Raw genomic sequence first — 20,585 nt, 5'->3', positions numbered from 1 at the left:
TCAATGAAAATTAGGAGTATTTTTACTTTTCATTCTGAAAAACAATTTGAAAAACAGTAACTGTAAGTTGTTCAAGTCAAATTGTCACATCAGTTATTTTCACAACTTGAGATTTAAGGGAGATAATGTGGCTCAGAGGCTAAAAATTCAAAATTACAATCAAGGCAAATAGATTTTTTTTTTTTACACTTTTGAGTTACTGTGTGCAGAGGACTAATCATTGCTATAAAAAGCAAGTAAGATCTTTAAATTATATTGTTAAGGGCTTTGCACAAAATTTAAATGTATATATTGTCATGTATTATTATCTTGAAAGCTCTCAGTCCATTCATGCAAAATGTTGCTCTTTCCTGCTATGATACTGCACTTTTCAACTCCACTTTTCTAGTACTATTGTGTTTTCTAACGTATCTCCTAATCTTCTAAAAACCTTGCCTTTAATAATTCATCAGAAGTGTTCCTTGGAAGTCACCCCTTCAGTATGCAACTCCTGTGTTTATTAAAGGAAGGGTGTTGACAGACTTGAGGTGGGAACCACTTTTTTCTTAATAACTTTGATGTCAAAAGACAGTTGTGTAACAGCACATGGCCTTCTGGGGATAATTTCCTGTACGGTTTCTTTGGAAACACCAATCTGATTTAATTTATTTTTTATAGGAAATACCAATGAATTTTGTGGATCCCAAAGAAATTGACATCCCGAGTCATGGAACTAAAAACCGCTATAAAACAATTTTGCCAAGTAAGTGAGTTAGCCCTACCATGAAATTTAGTCTGCTTTGAGAATGTATTGCTGTGAAAAGTTAGTTGTCTTTATCTTTGATTGTTGTGTGCCTATTCATAAGTGTCTTTGTAGTCCATGTAGAAAGTAAGCAAAAAATCCAGTTCTGGGGGACTGACCGGTGCAGGACTCTGCCTGAATACCTTAGTCATTAGATGCACATTTTGTCTGCGTCCCAACTACATGCTGAAATGCAGCCTAGGTATATGCTGGTTTTCTCTGGAGGACAGCTCAGGCAAATGGGTTGAGATGGATATGCCATGCCTCACAGTAGCTCCCCTGATCTGGAGAGTGAGAGGACCAAGGCTGTTGCCTGTATCAAAGCCCGCACCATCGAGAAGAGTGCAGCCCATCACTGAATTCTCTCTAGCTGGGTCAAGCTAGTAGATATTGTGTCTAACATTAAGTGGCCCAGACTTAAAGAGAAATTGTATCCTATCCTTTCTCACGATGGACTTCCATCTTTATAAGTCCACTTCATTTTGTTTTAATTATTTTTCTTCTCCATGCACTGCATGGCTTTGTGGAAATACATTTACATGAGTAAGAACTCAGTGCTTCTTCATTGTTGCTGTAAACTTGCTACTGCTTTGCTATACTGCTTCTGTATTCTCATCAGCCCACATTATTTATTTCTGTCATAGTAACAATTGGTTTGTTATAATTAGAGGTGATTGAAAACTTTTCAGTGGAATAGTTTTCCTTCAAAATACAGATTTCTCTGAAATTCAACTATTTTTATACCATTTTGGGGAGGGATGCTGAGATATTCCTTTATTAATCATTTTGTTTTGTGTTCAGTTTCAAAGTAGGTTGTGGAACTTTTAATATTGCAGTAAATTTAGACATGAATTGTTGTGCTTCTGTGATATTTTGACAGTGTCAAAATGGAAAAGTTCAGTGATTGTAAATGTTGGGGGATGTTCCCACAGCAAAATATAAACACAACTTTTTGCTTGGATTTGGAATGAAGAATACTTTTTTAAATTGCAGCATGTCCTACCAACTAGGAAACTGCTTTCTAATAATTTCTATAATGTTCTTGTAGGACTATGATACATGTCAGTCATGCAAATTCACATACTTTGAATGACAAGATTTCTCCCAGTGAGCCTGAATGCACTGTAATTTGATCACAACATCCAAAGACCTTGCAGTCAAATGATGAGAAATGATGGCCTTCAGCTGCTAGATTAACCTCAGAAATGCGATACATAGTTGGGGAAAAAAATGCATTCTGTGGAGTCCTTGTTTCCTTTCAGCCACCAGCAAACTTCCCATTGACTTCAGGGTCAGTTCACCTATCTCAACGAATAGCTATAAGCGGCTGAGTAAAACAGAGGAATGTTGAAGGGAATTAAATAGATGAAAGCAATTGAATGCGAGTTATCAGTTACCAAGGAATCAGAAAACTAAGTAGCCCCAACAGTTTGGCCCAGTGTCAACAGGGGCATAGAGGCTGAAATCCTGACCCCTTTGACAAAAGCAGGATCTTGCTGTCAACTGCATATAGCCAGAATATTACCCAAGCCTGCCTTTACCTGACGAGCAACATTTTTAGAAGGATATCTCCCTTCCTACAGTACCTATAGCACCAGGTTCACCTTCAGGAGCACCTTGTGAGTGCAGGAAGGCCTGCTTCACTGCTGCATGTGTTTTGAATTGGGTCACAACAGCTGGGCCTCTGCTGATGCTTATGAGTTTTGAGAGTCAGAATGCCTTCATGTTCTCACTTCCAGCCAGTCAGTGTGCACAGCTGACTCCAAGACACATTTTCAGTCAAAGCTCACTGCCGATGTGCACCACAGCTACTCCTTGACAGGCGCTTTGTAACCCTCCTTGGCAGAAATCAAAAGGTCTGGTGTGTATTAGCACCAAGCTTGTTCAAAGAAGGTATTTTGAGGATCGAGGCGCGCGCTCATAATAAATACTCACACACCCACACCCAGTCCAAAAGGGCTTGGAAACAATCAGCATCGTTAAATAGAGCGGTCCTTCTGGTTTCCTGCTCAGATGATATCAACCTACTGCTTAGTGCACCCATGTCAGCTTTTCCATTCCCAGCACTGGCGTGTCACCTGTGGTAACAAGTGACGTTGGAATTGATGGATTATCTCTAAAAATGCCCCATCCTGCCTGCTCCACCCTCTGCACTGGGGAGGATGTTCTCATTTTCTAAGAGATAACTTCACCACAGATAATTCTGTCACAGGGAGCATGGGGGCAGGTTAGTGTTAGTAGATACTACCCAGGCAGGCACCAGCCTGAGTAAAATGACTGCCTGCTGAAATCAGTTATATATGGAGAACTCCAAACTGCAGGAAACACTGCATTACTATGCAAGGTTTTTTGTTTGCAGTGTAGCATAGCCAACATTCACATACAAATGCTAGAATTCCTCTGTAAGTTTTGAGTTTTGCTTTATAATAATATGCTAATACACCTAGTGAGGGGACAAGGCAAGTGGCTAGACTGCTCCTTGAGGTCACTGTTTCTTTATCCTTCCCCTTGACTGAGATGCTACGCACTGGTCCTGTGAAAGCCCTCTCCATATCTTCAACTACATGCCCCTGCCATCCCCTTACAGCATTCTAGCCTCTTCTGTTGCTGGTCCTACCCCAGACTCCATCACAGTTACATCCCTGTAGTAGAAAACAAGCCCCAGTGCTCCCTCTTTGCCATCTTATTTCACACCTTCAACAGCTGTCTCCTGCAGCCCCTGCCACTTATCCTCACATTATGCAATCAGCTTCAAACATCAGTGTTTTTTCCCCTTTCTACTCCACTTCTTCACCTTAAACTAGAAGTAGAATTGCTGTGGTGCTTCAGAGCAGGTGTGGGCTTTAGCTCACAGAGGAACAAGTGGCTTAACGCTGTTCAGTGGGTATCTGTATGTGACACACATCCAAGATACCTGGACATCACTCCTTATTTTTTTCCTAAAAAGAACACTGAAGGCAAGAGCCTGCATGAAAGCAGCCACTGCAGAAGAGTAGACTGACAGTAACATGAAGATGCAAAGCACCTGGTAGGTCAGGTCCCAAATACACAAGCTGTTGTTGAGTTTCTTGCGCTAAAACTGGCTGTGACACTCCATTTAAAGACAAGGGGAAACTTAAATCTAAATCATATGATCAAGGCACTGTCTTACACAAGCTTATAGACAGATGCTAGGAAACCATTCTCTTGATGCTGAGAATTTTTGAGTTCCCTGGTGTCTTATTTGCTCCAGTCCTGCTCCCTAGTGAAGGCAACAGGATTCCCAACAGGCAGCCAGAGATGAAAGATAAAAATCATATTTGCACAGCAGAATGAAAAAAAAAAAAAAGTTTGTTCTTAGGCAAATTCAATGTGTATTCATCAAAGAATTTCTGAATTTTCATGTGATTTGGCCGAATGTGCCCTAGTTGTAGACACCACTACCATAACTACTATATTTGTCAATAGCCAGTGTTATAACTGATTAATTAATGTTGGGTTGCATAGTGGGTATTAGGCAAACGTTATTTTTAGAAGTTAAGAAAAATTCCCATTGCATCAATGAAATTATTTTGTATTGCTGAAGCAAGTTTTAAAATGCAGAAGCACTCACCATCATAAATCGGGTAGATTTGGGAAATCCTGGACTATAATGGAAGTACTGGGACATGATTCAGACAAAATTAAAACATTCATTGTAGTTTACAGGTACAGTGTACATGAAGTGTTTTGAAGCAGTTATGTTATTTGCAAGTTTAATAGCCTATTCCCTACCTGGCATAGATTGGGGATACAGTCTGGATTCTTCTCTGTCCTGTGTTATAATCTTTATCAAAGAATACTGGTACTCATATTTGATTTAGAGACTGCAAACAAAACCAAGCAAAACGGGAGTGAATTTCAAAATGTTTTAATATCTAAAAGTTGTATGACTGTTTTGGGCTGCAAGTGGGACAGCAGTCTGCCCCCAAAACATATTCAGCTTCTTTTCCTGCCCAAGAAAGAGAAATGCCATAGGGACAACCCTTCTTACGCTGTTTCAGTCCAACTGTCAGTGAGGCAACTAGGACTGATCTGAGACAAACAAGTGACTTATCTTGGAAATACTACAAAAACAAACATACTCATGCTCTAAAGAATTTAGCACATGGAATCAGTCTAAATCAAAGAAGAAAAAAAACAAACTCAAGTAGGATAGAGCTTGTGCAATGGGGTGAAGCTGGGGGTCTTCATGACAAAGCAATATTCGTGCAGTGGATGAAACTCCAGTGTTGACAGCATAGGGGAAGATGTCTGGCAGTGCCACCCATGCTATGATAAGATCCCTGTATGGGCTAGTCTCATGGAGGTAAGCTACAGATTATTAACTCCTTCCAGCCTGGTAAATTCATACCACTATTAATTTGTTAAAGATGGAGTTAAAGGAAGCCTCTTCTGCATTAACCAATGCATTAATGGGAGAACTGTTCCAGACTTCCTAGATGCATGGAAGAAAACAGCAGTAACTGCCTCGGTCATTACTGTAGCTGGCATTTTTTATCAGCAATTAAAAGTGTTTAACAGCCTTGCTGCATTTTGAGATGTTTCACAAATGTTGATGAATTCAGCCTTGCAGCCACCGTCTGTGCCTTTCTTCTGTAGCTTCAGACTCTCAGGCTTTGCCATCCTTGAGGAAAAGATGATTACCTCCAAGGTAGTTGTCATTCAGGAGTAAGCTAATTGCTTCCATTTGTGTGCAGTGACTGCGCAATGGCTCTGGATCTTGAGCAGTGCTCAGATGTTCCTCATTTCTGAGCTAAGTGTACAGCAATTTTCTATTTCAGAAGTGATCAAGACTGTTAATTTTAAAAGATTGCTATTCTAAAACAGCTTTTTCTTATCTGATTGGAATTGGAAGAGTCTCATAAATTCTGCAACTAATTTAGCTGCTCCTCAGTATTGGAGGAATTTATCCCAAGGTATGGTTAAACTGGATGTCAAGTCTGCTTGGAAGAGGTTTTTTAAGGTAGGGGTCAAGCTACATCAGAATTGGAGGCACTGTGTGAACTAGAGGAAATGAATGTTTTCTCAAGGCCACATAGCCTGAGGCACTTGTGGAAGTGGCTAATAATCACTCTGTACTGAAAAGGAATGAGAGATTTCCTGCCTTCAGATTGTTAACGGAGAAAATAAAGCTAAGTCTTCATGTTGTGCTTTTAATACAAAGGACAAGACTTCCATGCACAGACTCTGAATTAAAAGGCATTCATTCATTTGCCCATTTTATGAAATATACATTCATAACACAGGCCTGGGTCCTGAAATGGGTCCGCTCCCTTTCCAAGAAGTTCCTTTCACCTCTAGGGAGACAATGACATAAGTATGTTTGGGATCACCCTTCTCTTCCTTTGATTTGCAAAACTTTGTCTTTTCATAAGAATAGGGTGAAAAGTCACAAAAGAAATTCAAAACCTGAAAATATCAGGTTTTGCTGTAGCACAGGTAGTGTTTTCTTACCACCCTCCAGTTCAGCACCCATGTAAGAATCTTTGAATATTTGTCTAAATTGCATTGCAAAGGAGCTTTCCAGAGACTATTTCCAAACCAATAGAAAGCTGATGATTCTACTTAATTATTTAAGCAAACTGCTGGAAGAATATTTTTCAGTAGAGAAATATTTTGATATAATTTTATTAACAGCAGAGTATTCTTTGAGAAAAGATGAGAAAAAAGCCAGAAAGCCAAAGTGTGGCCCTATACTACAACGTAGACATCTCACTCCCCTCCTTTTCTCTTTCTGATTGTGAATTTACTAGCCTTAATTGTGAAAGTTCAGTACATGGAGAATCACATCATCAGAAATGAGCAAACAAAAAATGTGTTTGCAGGTGGAATTTAGTAACCCCCAGCTCTGTAGATAACAGAATTGCACCTCATTCCATTCTAGGTCATCCAAGACAATGAAAGGAAGAAGATGGTAAAGGAAAATGTTCCTATATTTTTTTCTCCATTATTCTATTACACACAAACGTTCCCAAACTGTCAAAGGAGAACACAGGACTGAAGGGAAGGATAGGGATCACACAGTCCAGCCCCTTTTAGTGAACATTACATTGATGTAAAAACCACATGGCTGATTTCACTCCACACAGAGGAGGCTCTTCTTAAATTAAATCCAAGTAGTCATTGAAACAGTACAGCTTCCTGCAGAGGTATCTAAACTGAATCCAAAGGACTTGGTATATTTATCTAGCATCCTGCAAAGATGTATGGCAAGTTTCAGAGATAGTCTAGGCAGGTCAGGTGGATACTCAGCACAGGCAGATTAGGCAGATTAGACCATGCTTGAGCATTGTCTGGACCTGACAGCATTGCTTTGATGTCCGCAGCTTGGTGAGATACTTCTACACAGCTGAGCATCGAGCACTGTAGGTATTCCTTAGTTTCACGTGATGAGTCTTTGCAGTGGAAAAAATTTCATACATAATGCTTTAGTGCTTTTGGCAACCCCAAATAACCATAGATTATTTTCTTCAACGAGTCTTTGATTCTTTATAGAAATCTTCTAATTATGGGTTTTCTTTTCAATTTCCATCTTCCTTGTGCTCTTAGATCCTCTAAGCAGAGTGTATTTGAAACCAAAAAATCCATCTGACTCCTTGAGTACCTACATAAATGCTAACTACATTAGGGTAAGTAAACGTACACTATTCCTGTGCTTTTGGGACAGTATTTGATTTTCCACCGGAATAGCCATTTTTGCCAAGGTATCTCTCACTCTATTCCTATCCATCTTCATTGATAAATCCTAATCTTTTTGTCTACATTGCTGTGACAGAAATAGTTTCATGAGCTGTGTGTACCAAAAACCACATAGCCATCAATGTGCTAAAATAGTTGCAATAAGAAAAGAATTATCAAATACATTTAAAAATATTAAGAAATACATGCATTACTGTTCCTGTTTACTTCAATATTTACTGTTTTATGTTGTCTTACTGCCTTATAGGAAGGAAAAGAGTGCTACCTTTTAAGAGACAGAAATATCAATATTTCGATAAAGAAAAGATTGGAGTCAACAGCAATATAAGCTGTGTGATTGCTCATTGCAGTCATGTTATCTACAGACAAATTCAGTGATCATGGCTTTTTCATACTCTAGCAATTCATATTCCTGAAATCATGAATTAATTAAACAAACATTGTAAAAGTTTGTGAAAAGAATCATAAGCAGATGTATTAAATATCCGTATGTGCAACAAGATGCACATTATTCACCTGTTTATACCCCGTATTGAATGGTTGCATGATGCAAACACTTTACCAGCACAAACACTGTTTCGTATTATTTTTAAGTGTTGGCTATGTAATAATCCTCAATGACACACACACAGAGCTTTCATGTAGCACACTGGATGCTGCAGACAATACTAAGAAACCACTTCAGTAATGTCTTAGGACTATAATCCCTTACATGGAAAATCAAATTAGAGATCCTCAGCTGGAATAAACGTACTACTGCAACTGAAATGATGGCCTCTGAGCTCAACAATAATGCTGCTTAATTAAATAACAGTATATGAATATATATTTACACATCTACTACCCCTCTTACTGTGCTTCATTTTACATCCTGTGCTTTCAGAGTTTTGTATGAAGGACATCACCTTGTAAGTAAGCAGTGCAATTGTCTCTGAAGGGTAACAGCACAACTCATCCATCAGCCAGGCTGTGCTTTTAGTCCTCTGAGATATCCCTGTCCTTTGTGCCATCACCCTACAAGCCAAAATACCATGATTTCTTCTGCTCTGCTGCTGTCACTGGTAGAAGTGTGAGCAATTGCAGAAAAAATCCAACCCAGCAAAGAAATGAAATCATGAGTCTGGCTGGGGTCCTGACACACCTGTCTTTGACAAACTACATTCAGGCAAATTGGTCGGTAGAGGGAGAACTGTTTATACCAGTTGAGGATCTATCCCATTGTTCCATACAGTGGATAACAGTGCAGAAGAGTGTGAGCAGGGAGAAAGCCACCCAAAAGGAATACCTGTGGTTAGAGGGCCCTGTACCACCTCAAGCAGTTCTCCATTCATTCTCTTCAGACTGCTCTTAATCTGCATTGCTGTTGGGCATTCTGCCACTGCCTAAACTCACAAGCTCTCCTTTTCACCTGAAAAAGCACTCTTGTTTTTTCCTATTTCTTCCTGCCTTTCCTTCCCTTCTGGTTCTCCACTGTTTACCCAGCCTGTCTTTGTGTGTCTCAGCACTCCCTGCATGATGCTGTTCCTCCTGTAAGGTCTCATAAAGGTATTTCTTCCTTAGCAAAGATGCAGTGAATAGTCTTTGCCTCAGAGAAAACAGTTTTATTTTTCTCCTTTTTTTTAAATGGCATCTTGACTGTAAACTACCCTGCAAACACTGCAGCAGTATAAATCATGCACTGAAGTACCGCTGGACGATAGAAACTTCCAATACCTTGCAGAAAAGAGTAAGCTAGAAGAAGCCAAGTAAGCAGGGAAGTTTGAGAGGGATTGATGTATGCTTACGATCACTTCAGTTCATTGAATTGGTAGTTCCCAGAGGAAAAACTGTTCTACTGAAAAATTTCTGATCTGCTCTACGGTTACTCTGCTTTCAGCTCAAATAACTTTTTTTCTTTTTAATTCCAGATTCTTCTTTCTGCTTAGGATATTCACCTGTGACTTTGACTGACAAACATGAATTTTAAGTAAATGTTTTTGTGCCTGTTTCTAAACCAGGGATATGGAGGTAAAGAGAAGGCATTCATTGCAACGCAGGGACCCATGATTAATACTGTGAATGACTTCTGGCAGATGGTTTGGCAAGAGGACAGCCCTGTCATTGTTATGATCACAAAGCTGAAAGAAAAAAATGAGGTATGACAACTAGCCAAACCAAGAAATGTTTGCAATGTTGCTGCATGCTGTAGAATGAACCTTAGCAGATTTGAAAGAAAACCAGCAGATAATCAGCTCTCAAATACTCTGGTAATGGGCAATGTGAAAAACAATGTCAGTGTTCTCAAACCCTCCAGTTGCAATTGTGTAGCCATCAGAAGAGACATTAAAAAAAATATATCAAAAATTACTTTTTTTAAAATCTGGTTCATACGTTATTAAGAAACACCTTGTTTACTTGTTGGCCACCTCTGGACTTCTTGCTAATTACTTTCTGTTATGTAAAGAATAGATGTACAAATGGGTAGTATTACGGTTAGAGGTTTCCTGGCATGGTTGAAGTTTACTCTTTGCTATAATAACAGTTTTTTAATCAGTTCCACATACTACAAATCATCCCAGAAATATGGTTTGGTCTCCCACATGCCAATGATTTACAGGGCTTGTGGACAGAAGAGAGACAGGTGTAAAAGAGTTCTCCTTCTTTCTTGTGTCCAAACTGATAGATGAAGTAGCTCTTCCCTACTCCAGGTAGGTGTTTCTACCATGTTTCAGCATGTTTTCAGGTAAGCACAAGCGCCATGTTGCCCCTACCTTACTCACCACGCTGCACTTCAAATTCAGTTGAGCGTGATGGCAGAGAGACTGATTTTTTTCAGACAAAGTTCCCAGTCTCAGTGATCAGGGGACCAAGACTGTGTGTGCATTTCCATGGCACAAACTCACTGCTTGGTTTGAAGGTGGGCTTGGTTGATGTACTGTTCCTTCCTTCTGCATTTGGCCGCCGTTTGACTCTTTGTCACAATGACTTTGTCCTTCTAACATGAAGTGGCTTTAAATCCAGGTGATTTTAAGAAAGGTATATATAAAACACAGATTGGTACTGGAAAATATCCAGAGATTTATTTCCAAAGCAGGTGCAGTTTTGAACTAGACTTTTCATACTAGTTCCCAGAAGCCTACATTAAAAGGATGACTTCTGAAAATGTAGGAAACTTACCCCAGCGTAACTGCTCAAAAGAATAAGTATTTCACTGAGGAAATGCTGACTGTTTAAACACTCACATCTGACACTGGGTAAGAAGAATGACTTGAAAGAAATGCTCAGTGATTTCCAACGTGTCAGGAAGCCCTGTGTTTACCTGAGTTACGCAGTCCCTCAGCTCTGGTGTTTATCCGCATTGTTGTGGCCTGCCAGTGGTCGTTTCCTCCTAATAGAAAGGGGGGTGGAATCTCAAGTAGTTCCCAGGCTATACAGAGAGACTGTGTTTGCACAAGCTGTCCTGCCCTGTCTAGAAACCTTAGGAACTCTCCCACTGTTAGTGCGTTCATCCTGAGGCCTTGATTTGCTATTGAAAAGAAAACATCTTGGCTAACCATTAAGCGCAACCACATTAATTTAGCTGTTAAAGTATTAGCTGCCTATGGAGAGGGCAAGAACAAAAGTTAATTAACATAATAGCACTTCTTTATTATTATTTTTTTCTGCTGTCTGCTGTATTCCTCTCATTTTCAGGAAGGTGTATTTGTAATATTCACACATACAAATGCCTTCATACTTGAAAGCATGTTCATGTGCTTTTCCACGTATAGCCTTGTACAAACAAAGCCCCAGAACAGGCTCATGGGTATAGGACCCATTCCTCAGTTGATGCATCATTCAACATCCCTTTCAGCTATAATGTACTAGAATGTACTAACTAATGTACGAAGAGGGAGCTCTCAAATGAAACAAAACATACAAGAAAAACAGTAAGCTCATCAATAAAGTTATGTCCTTAGCATAAATATAATTATTGGAACATTAATGCCCTAGTTGAATATACCAAGGTTATGAATTTGCCATAGAAAGGGGAATTGTGTGAAATTATATATAAACACAGATTCCAAAAGAGTTAGTTCCTTTTTGAGATGAAAAATGGTTAAGACTCACTGCAATAAAATTTTTATGTAAAATGGATGAAAATATAATTTGAAGGTAGAGTGTTAAGCAAAATATTTATTATATTTTAGCTGTGTGAGGAAACATGGAGCTCAAAATTATTGTTTGGATTCTTTTTCATTTTGAACTCATGAAAAAAAATGGAAATTGATTTGTAAGCAAAAATAATACTAAATAAACGATGTCTGTAGCATTTTAAACAGACTCTGTGAAACTTTTACTCAAGTCTACACAGTGTATGAACAGACTGGAAATCTGCCTGTGCAAGGAGAGTGCACAGCAAAGGAATCATAGAATTGTTTGCATTAGAAGGGACCCTTAAAGGCCATCTAGTCAAAATTCCAACCCCCCTGCTAAAGGCAGGGACACCTCCCTCTAGACCAGGTTGCTCACAACCCCATCTAGCCTGGCCTTGAATGCTCCCAAGGTGGGGGCATCCACAACCTCTCCGGGCAAGCTGTTCCAGTCTCACCATACTCACAGTAAAGAATTTCTTCCTGATATCTAGTCTAAACCTACCCTCTTCCACTTGAAAGCCACTTCCCCTCATCCTGTCACTACAGGCCCTTATAGAAAGTTCCTCTGCAGCTTTCCTGTAGGCCCCCTTCAGATACTGGAAGGCCACTATATGCCCTCCTCAGAGCCTTCTCTTCTCCAGGCTGAAGAGCCCCAGTGCTCTCAGCCTGTCCTCATAGGGGAGGTGCTCCAGCCCTCTGATCATCCTCATGGCCCTCCTCTAAACCTGCTCCAACAGCTCCATGTCCTTCTTGTGTTGAGGGCACCAGAACTGGAAAGAGCAATAGTAACCTCCAGAGGACAATTCAACCTCTTAATGAATGAGCTAAATGACCCACAAAAGATTGCCACCTCTAATCCTCTAGTAATATGTTGAGATATGTTCTTACAAAGTTTTATCAACAAGACATATGTGAATTTCATATATTACTGATTGTTTATTCAAGACAACAGAGCAATGGAACCACAGTCATGCTATGTGTCCCACAGTTGATATGCATCTTGTTTACTTTTAAACATTCTAGCAACAATACTTGTAAATCAGGAAACATATTTTGGGAAGCATAAATAAAAAGTACTTTTCAGCATTCTGCAAGAATAAAGGACTAGTACTGAGAGATGCATTAAACAATGCATGTTTATTCTACTCATATTACGGAAATCTTGTTGTCAGTAATTATCTAGGACAATCTTGTTAACTCATTATTTAAAGCTCGTATCACTGTTTCTGCAGCATTTTTCCCTTGGCCTATACGCACTCTTATCTACGCATAACAAAATAGATTTTGGAATTCAGAAATCGTACTTTTTGCAGAGTTCACATAAGCATCTTTAAAGATCAGTCATAAGTTGAGTATTGGCACCATTGAGATGTCTCAGGTTTTGGAAAATCTTAAGAAGGTTAGGTCCTAACACTGAAGATTTTTGTATATAAATGCAAATCCTGCAATCCCCCCTAAAGTATACCTCTCATCCTTGAGTTGCTGGCAGTAAATAGAGGGCAGGAGTAAAAAGGGATTCTGGAACTGAAGCTTTCCTCTAATTATTCATTAGTGTTGTGTGTTTGTGTGGTGATTGAAGTTGTTAATGTATAAATTTCTTGGCAGAGCTTTAAGGAAAAATAAGCATGGTAAGAATTGAAGCTGAAGGAAATGCACCTTCACAAATGTCTGAGAATTGTTAAACCGATTTTGCCCAGAGAGTTCAAATCCAGAGAAAGTAAAGCAAGTAAATAATCCATCAGCTGAGCAATCTTTTCTCCATTCAGCAGAGCTGTCTGGGGGAACCAGACTGCAACAGAATCAATTTCTGACAAGTTCAAAATCCCATGCTCCTGATCACAGGCTGACAGTGGCAAATAGCAGGTGCCAGTCCTGATATGAGGCAGAGCCAGGTCCCATTCAGTCACAGAGGTGCCCCTCTAGAGCTGATACGTGAAGCTCAGCACCCAACGCGGCTGGGATGCAAGGGGGCTGAACGGGGGATGAAGAGAACCTAAGCCTACAGCCCTGTCACAGAGGGCAGGAAAAAGACCAAAATAAATTAAAAGTCATGTGAGATGCTGTTTGTTGTATGAACTTCCTGTTCTGGCCAGGGAATGTGCCAGGGTCAGGCACCAGGTCAGAAATAAATAATCATTAGCTGAGAGTACCAGCAGATTGCTACTCAGTGCAATCACGTCCTGAGGGGGAATTTGAAAGATGGTTGGAAGGTGAGATTTTCTGCAGGAAGAAAGAAGAGTCCCAGCTTTTTGCTGGCGTGCAAGTTGGCTGAGGATATGATTTTCTAGCTTAAGCATCTTTTAAAATATCTTGCTCATAGCTCTTATGTGTTTGCTGACTGCACAGAGAATTCAACCCCAAGCTCACAAAATCTGTGACCTATTTAGAAAGTGATGTGATGGATGAATGTGCTTAAAGGAATGCTAGGATGCCTGAGAGAACAGCAAGGAACAGGACCAGCCAAAAAAAAACTGGGGACTATCTGATGATAAGAACAAGTGGATTCTTCCATTGTTCAGGTATATACAGTGGGCAGTGAGCTTTTACTGACCTCAGACATGAAATTAGGGAACAGCCTTCTTAACCACTGTGTTTGGCTTTTGGTCAGGTCTAAAATATACTGACCTGGGACCAGTGGAATTTCCTTTTAGGTTCAAGTAATAGCTTGAGGCAATTTTTTTTCCTTATGCTCCTGGGATTTTCTATATTATTTTCTGCCTATCTGATATATTTATCCCTCCCACCTTCACCTTTATCCCTTTATTAAAATAAACCTTCAAAAATGTAAATATCCCCACGTAGCTGTCTTACCTATGTGGTCCCAGCTCTATTTTCAAGGTATTTGTTAAAGCAGTAACAAACAGAACTTTAAAAAGCTGCATGGAGACTGTGTTAAAAATAATCCATTGTATCTCACTAAATGCAGATGGGCTGTTAAACGAAAGTTATTTTAATGGACAGTCTTGTTTCATTGTCCACCCAGGACAAGTTGCCAATTACAGTTCTGGGAAGGAGTCAAGAAAAACTTTAGGGCAGCCTGAAGGCTTTTCAGTGTGCGTTGCATACTTTCATTTATCAAGAAGTCTCAGGGGTAGACTGAACTATTGTTGATTGTCAGGGTACAATTGTGTATTTAGACTTTTTCCCATATTAGCACTGCAAACTACACTCCCAGGGAGGGGCATGAATTGCAGATCTCACGGATGATAACAGCTGTGTGTCACATGGGGTGATGTGGAACTGGTGAACTTTTTTTCATACAGTTTTCTGAGTATTTTATTGCCATTCTTGGTGTCCTTGGGGAGACACCGAATTTAAGATGTTCGAGTAACTCTCCATTTGAACGAAACTCTCTGATTTGAACGAAACCAGCCAGACTGGCCAGCTTTATCTCAGAAAATGTGGCTGTCACACACCTTGCTCTCTGAAGGTAATGGGCGTCTATTTTTAGAGAAGTATTTATACAGCAGGGATGTTTGCGTTCAGTTCTATCAGCTGGTGGGGTCAGCAGCAGCTAAAAGATCACACCTGGAGGTAAAGCCTGGCATTTACTTTGAACACAACCGAATGTGTTTCTGGCTCATTTTTAGCAGAATTTGCTGGAAGCTGTGTTTTATGGCAATTAATTACATTCAAGAGATTGTACCATTTTGCTGAGCAGTGTAAGCTACTGTTCCTTCAGCAAGTGTTTTTGAGGAAATGCAAACAAGTCATTTGGGGGATTCCTGTTCTTGTAGGACGGTCTGTTCGCTCCGCGTTGGTTGTTTTTTTTACCTGTGTCGGATATTAAAGAGAATGTTTTCTTTAAACGTTATGTTTTAATTTAACAAATGAGCATTATTTCAAAAAATGTGGTAGGGATGTTTGCTTTCAAGCATAGAGATACTTCAGTGGAAATGAATATGAAGTTACAGTTGATCTGAAAATAAACTATTGCAGGGGAAAAATAATGTTCACTGTGTAGATACTATTTCATCATTTTTTCAGGGGACTCTTGTCAGATACATTACTGAAATAACACAACACTACTGAGTCATTAAGAATTCTCAGTATAATTTTGTCTAACTGTAGAAAGACTGTTCCATGTATAACAGTAATGTGATAGACATCTCAGGCAAAACCCTTTAGCACGTATGGCTGAATTCAGTAAGCACTTGGGGCACATCTGCATGCTTTGTTTTATCATGGCTCAGGAGAATAAACAAGATAAAAAGCCTTGTGAAGACAGGATAAATTCGAAACCTCTTACTCAGGAGAAAATCCCATTTAGAAAGAGTAAACTTAATAAATCTTCAGGTTTCAGGAAAAAATCATCCTGAATTTTCGAATATATAAAATAGTTCCTTCAATTGAACCTCACTGAGTTTTAAAAATAAAAACAGCTGTTGTAAGCGTTCAGTGATAGAGATTCATATTTGAAAACTCAGATCCTGAAACTTGGGCCTAAGTCATTAATTAAGAAGCCCACGATGTCGTATTTAGGAATGCTTCTACCATCAGTAACGCTTTGGTTGAATTCATCTGTACTTTTGAGGCACAGAAATTCTGTGTAAAAACTAATGTGACTCCAGAATCCAGTTTCTTGACGAGACCAATGTTTGCTTTCCAGAAGTGCGTGCTCTATTGGCCGGAAAAAAGAGGAATCTATGGGAAGGTTGAAGTCCTTGTTAACAGCGTGCAAGAATGTGAGAACTATACTGTCCGTCAGCTCACAATAAAGGTAAAAATCTGCAAGTGAGAAGCATTGTTCCTAATGCTCTATGTTTTCAATTTTGAATGAAGTTAAACTCTTTTTTTCAAAGAGCATGAATTTTTACAGGAGAAGTAACTGATCTGTGAAGCACACAGCTGCAAGGTATAATGGAGACCAAAGCTGTGGAACACATCATATTGCTGCTTTGTATCATTCTGACAATTAAAAAAAGCTTCAAAAAAAGTGCAAATCTCACTCTCTTGAATTAAATTTGCTTTGAGTCCCTTTTAGTGTTGCCAAGATGAAGTAGAGGGCTCCTTGGTAATGGAAGAACTAGCACAACATCAGTCAAAAAATGATCAGCTGTCCTTGTTATATGTAGAGTGCCTCTGTAGCCCATTTGAGAAACTAAAAGCATAAGGAAAACTTCATAGTTTCATAGTTTCATGGCTCTGACTAAACATTAAGTGTGCAAAGTAAGGCAGATGCTCCCATGATGCTAAATTACTGCCCATATTATGCTTACGTGCTATGAGACTCCATCACCAGCTCCTCCTGATAGAGCTTTACAATAAATAAGTGATGACCTAGAGAGGTTTGCTTAACATGGGAAATTTGGGGAGATTTGACTCAGCTCAGGCTGTGAGGTGTGGATCAAAGCCATATTGCCAGACTGGGAGCATACAAGTTACTATAGCTTGTATTTGCCTTCTTTGCTTGTTGAAGTAGCAGCAGTCTCTGCTGGAGAGACTAAACTGGGTGACTTAATACAGAAGAAGGGCAATTCTTTGGCACCTTCAGCTTGAATACTCTTGTAATTTTGGTATCAGACTTTTATAGTAGCACCCTTAACAAGTAATAGAAATCGATAATTTAGAGAGGATCCGAAGCCCAAATCTGCCTTACTGCTGACCCAACACAGGCCTCTGATAACTCCAACTGACAGCACAGTCAGCAAGTCTGTGGTCAGATGGGCTTAGCAGGGCTTACATACCTGGAAAAACAGCCAAGATTTCAAGTGCACAAACCTTGCTTACAATTGTGTCCCTGGAAGCATGTCCGTTCCCCTCAGTTCTATCCCATCAGTCCAATAAAAGCAAATTGTTAAATCTTTCTTGACATTTTTACCATAACATTGAGAAAAATAAAAAGAACTGCTGACCACAAGTGTGCATAAAAAACCTCAATGCTATTTCCAGCAAGGGAGTCAGTCCCGGAGTGTGAAACACTACTGGTACACGTCCTGGCCTGACCACAAAACACCCGACAGCGCCCAGCCACTGCTGCAGCTGATGCTGGATGTAGAGGAGGACAGGCTGGAAGCACCTGCCCGAGGGCCCATCGTCGTGCACTGCAGGTAATTTGCAGCCTTCTTCTTCAAGAACTGCCATGGAAAATCACATCAAACAGTCCTTCTCCTAAACGAAGAGCATATTTAGGGAAGAGAAAAATTCCCCAGATCCTCTTCATGCTAATTAACTTTTTCGTTCCTTTCTGAGTTTTGGATAGAATTCCCTTGTTGCTAGCATATCTTTTCTGAACCATTTTCCATTTCTGCTAATTAATTCTGTGTTTGAAAGGACAGCTGGAAAGATGATTTTGCTTTTTTTTTGTGTTCATGATTTGCTTTCTTTTTTATCTTGTTACATTATTACGTAGCTAAGTCAGACGCAATGCCCCGTGACTGGTTGAATGAAATGTAACATACAGACATCGGGTACAGATTTGCAGACCAAAACACACCAGTACTAAAACTTGTGAACATTTTCACAAAGGCAGATGGTTGTCAAGAGAAGAGTGTTAGTAACACAAATTATAATGAGCTCAGCTTGCAATCAGTGTCCTTGTAGTCATTCTGAGAACGTTCCATTTTATTGTTTGGTGTTGATTCACTGCCCTATGTTCTAATATAAGTAGTAGGAAGTAGGGCTAAACTTAAATATTGGTGGGAAAATGTAGGTGAAACAAAACAGAAAATAAGATTAATTCAGTGTTTCCTTACATCCTTTGTCTCACAAATATGATACGTCTTTTACAGTTGGGATAGTACCATTTATTCCTACAAGTCCATCAAAACCTGAGCTTTTCATCTTGAGCCACTTCTTTTCAACTCTATATTTTGGAGTTGAGAAATGGAAGCCAGATCTGAACTTTATTTTGCAAACCCAGAATGTGATGAATAGGAACTTTCCTAAATTGTATCCATCTGTTTTCATCAGGAATTGCAGTTTTCCTAAACAATGCACAGATCTGTGCATGGACAATGAGGTTCCCATTTTTCTACTAAGTGTGTCATGTCTTTAGAGGAACAATGTGTCTTTCCAGTGTGAGACATGTGACAGCAAGGCCTACAATAATGAACAGGAATTTAGTCATGATTGAGGATCTATATCCTTGATTAAAATAGTTCAGTAACAACACAACTATCTCCACACTCACTACACAATGGGCAACAAAATGGATAAACCCTCTCATACCACATTCTCTTGTCACATCGTTTCTTCTGTTTTACTCTGAGTTGCCGGTGAGGTCATCCAGGCCTTACAGAGCTTGTGCATACTTTCTCAGACTTCAGATACAAATGCAAAATTCTCAGTTATTTCTAGTGGATCATTACAGGACATGTTCAAGCATGATCCTTAATCTGAAACAAAAGAGCTGAAAACTTGGAATTATGACATGAGTGAAAAAAAAAATCATTTTTTCTCTGTGTCTTCTTGTAGCCTATCAGCATAGGGTGCTGTCTTACAGACTTCGGTGATGAGTTCATTCATGACCTGGAATATGAGGAGGACTTTAGTCATCTTAGCAGAGCAGTTCCTGGTCTGCAAACACATGGAAAAAGAGGAAACATTTGTTGTGGTCCTTGAAATCAACAGATCTGATTCTCCAAAAATAAAAGAATTTCCAAAGGGAAAAAGTTTTAAGTCCTTGACAGTCTTTATAGTGGTATTCACTGGAAAGATATATAAACTTCCTCTTTCATGTCATTCATTTAAGGGATGCAATAAGCACTGCAAATAGCTCCTTAAAATCTGTCTTTTGCGTATGTATCTAGTACATCAAAATAAATTTGAGTTTAATGGCAAAAAGGGTCTTTGAGAGCAAATATATTTTGATATATTTTAGATAAAGAATACGTTTTCTTAAAATTATTAGAAGAAATAGAATTAGAAACTAATTTAACCCTATTTAGTCAGTGAAGCCACCTTGGTGAACCTCACCAAGAATCTGTCCCGCAATGCAATTTTCTATTTCCTGGAAGACAAAGTAATTCTGGAAGACTTGCATGAGTTTCTTAAATAAGTGATAAAATTGTCATGCGTAGAAATTTGACACTGTTTTCAATGTAGATTTTTTATTTTCTTTCCTCAGTAGATGAATATGTTCTAGAAAATGCATTCTGCCTGCATCTCTTAATCCCAAAAGTTTAACAGTCCAATATTCTACACTCCCAATTGACTGATCAGTCATTATTGAATGAGCTACTACACCTTAATTCATAAAAAAGAAGGGAAAAGTAGAAACATACTCCCACATGTTTTGCCAGAAAATACTTCAAAGTAAGCAGCTCTCCAAACTGTCTGGATATACAAGGAAAGAAACGTAAAGCAAGTGAAGAACAGTGTCATTTTTATCTCGCTCTATCTGAAATACAGCTGTATAACAAGATAAGACCTGCGTGCCTGAGCTGAGGAGGAAAATGCATTAGAAAACCCTCCTTTTGTGTAATAGTTATTAAGAACTTGGCCAAGAGCACTTAATTAAAAAAAAAAAAAAAAGGAAATAGCCCCTTACTGTAGTCAGTTTCACTTACATCTGAATTGTTCAAATTTGTTAGCTCTATACATCAGACAGATGTCTACAAATCCCTCTTTATAAACTCTGTCCTGCTCCTTTTTGGTACATCTCATAGATACTGATGCCCAAGAAGACTGGCTGTCAGCTGAGGAACTTCAGCTCACTTGATCTTTTCTTATGCTGCCAAATTTTTCTCTCATTAACCACTCATGGTTGGCTTAGATATCCTCACATACTGAACTGCTGAGTCCTCTTGGAAGTACTCACTTCCAGAGGGATGTGTTCTCTCTTGAGTCCCTAAAGCACTGCTATCTTTCATTCTGTGGTGAGTAGGTTGTGATTTGTTTCAGCTGTAGCAAATGAGTGTGGGTCTGCTAACACTTTGCACTCATATATATCAAGCTTTCATCTAAGACACTCAGTGTATTCTTCCTGGCTTTAATTTAAATAACACTTGCAGTGCTCTTATGGGTCA

At 39.3% G+C, this 20,585-nt stretch overlaps 1 protein-coding gene across 4 annotated transcripts in view; it reads left to right on the top strand.

The window, feature by feature from the left end:
• The window catches only part of PTPRR (protein tyrosine phosphatase, receptor type R), a 143,660-nt gene that overhangs the window by 114,423 nt on the left and 8,652 nt on the right, over positions 1–20,585 (top strand). For all 4 annotated transcript variants that reach the window (XM_001235187.6, XM_025154299.3, XM_046912446.1 and 1 more), the window contains 5 exons: positions 658–742; positions 7,352–7,431; positions 9,499–9,636; positions 16,226–16,336; positions 17,509–17,666. In XM_001235187.6, the coding sequence (XP_001235188.4) occupies positions 658–742; positions 7,352–7,431; positions 9,499–9,636; positions 16,226–16,336; positions 17,509–17,666 (572 nt within the window). The remainder of the gene's footprint in view (positions 1–657; positions 743–7,351; positions 7,432–9,498; positions 9,637–16,225; positions 16,337–17,508; positions 17,667–20,585) is intronic.

This window comes from Gallus gallus, chromosome 1 (genome assembly GCF_016699485.2).
Source record: "Gallus gallus isolate bGalGal1 chromosome 1, bGalGal1.mat.broiler.GRCg7b, whole genome shotgun sequence".
NCBI lineage: Eukaryota > Metazoa > Chordata > Aves > Galliformes > Phasianidae > Gallus > Gallus gallus.
The sequence above is the reverse complement of the archived record's forward strand: the minus strand, read 5'-3'. Positions and strand labels throughout refer to the sequence as shown.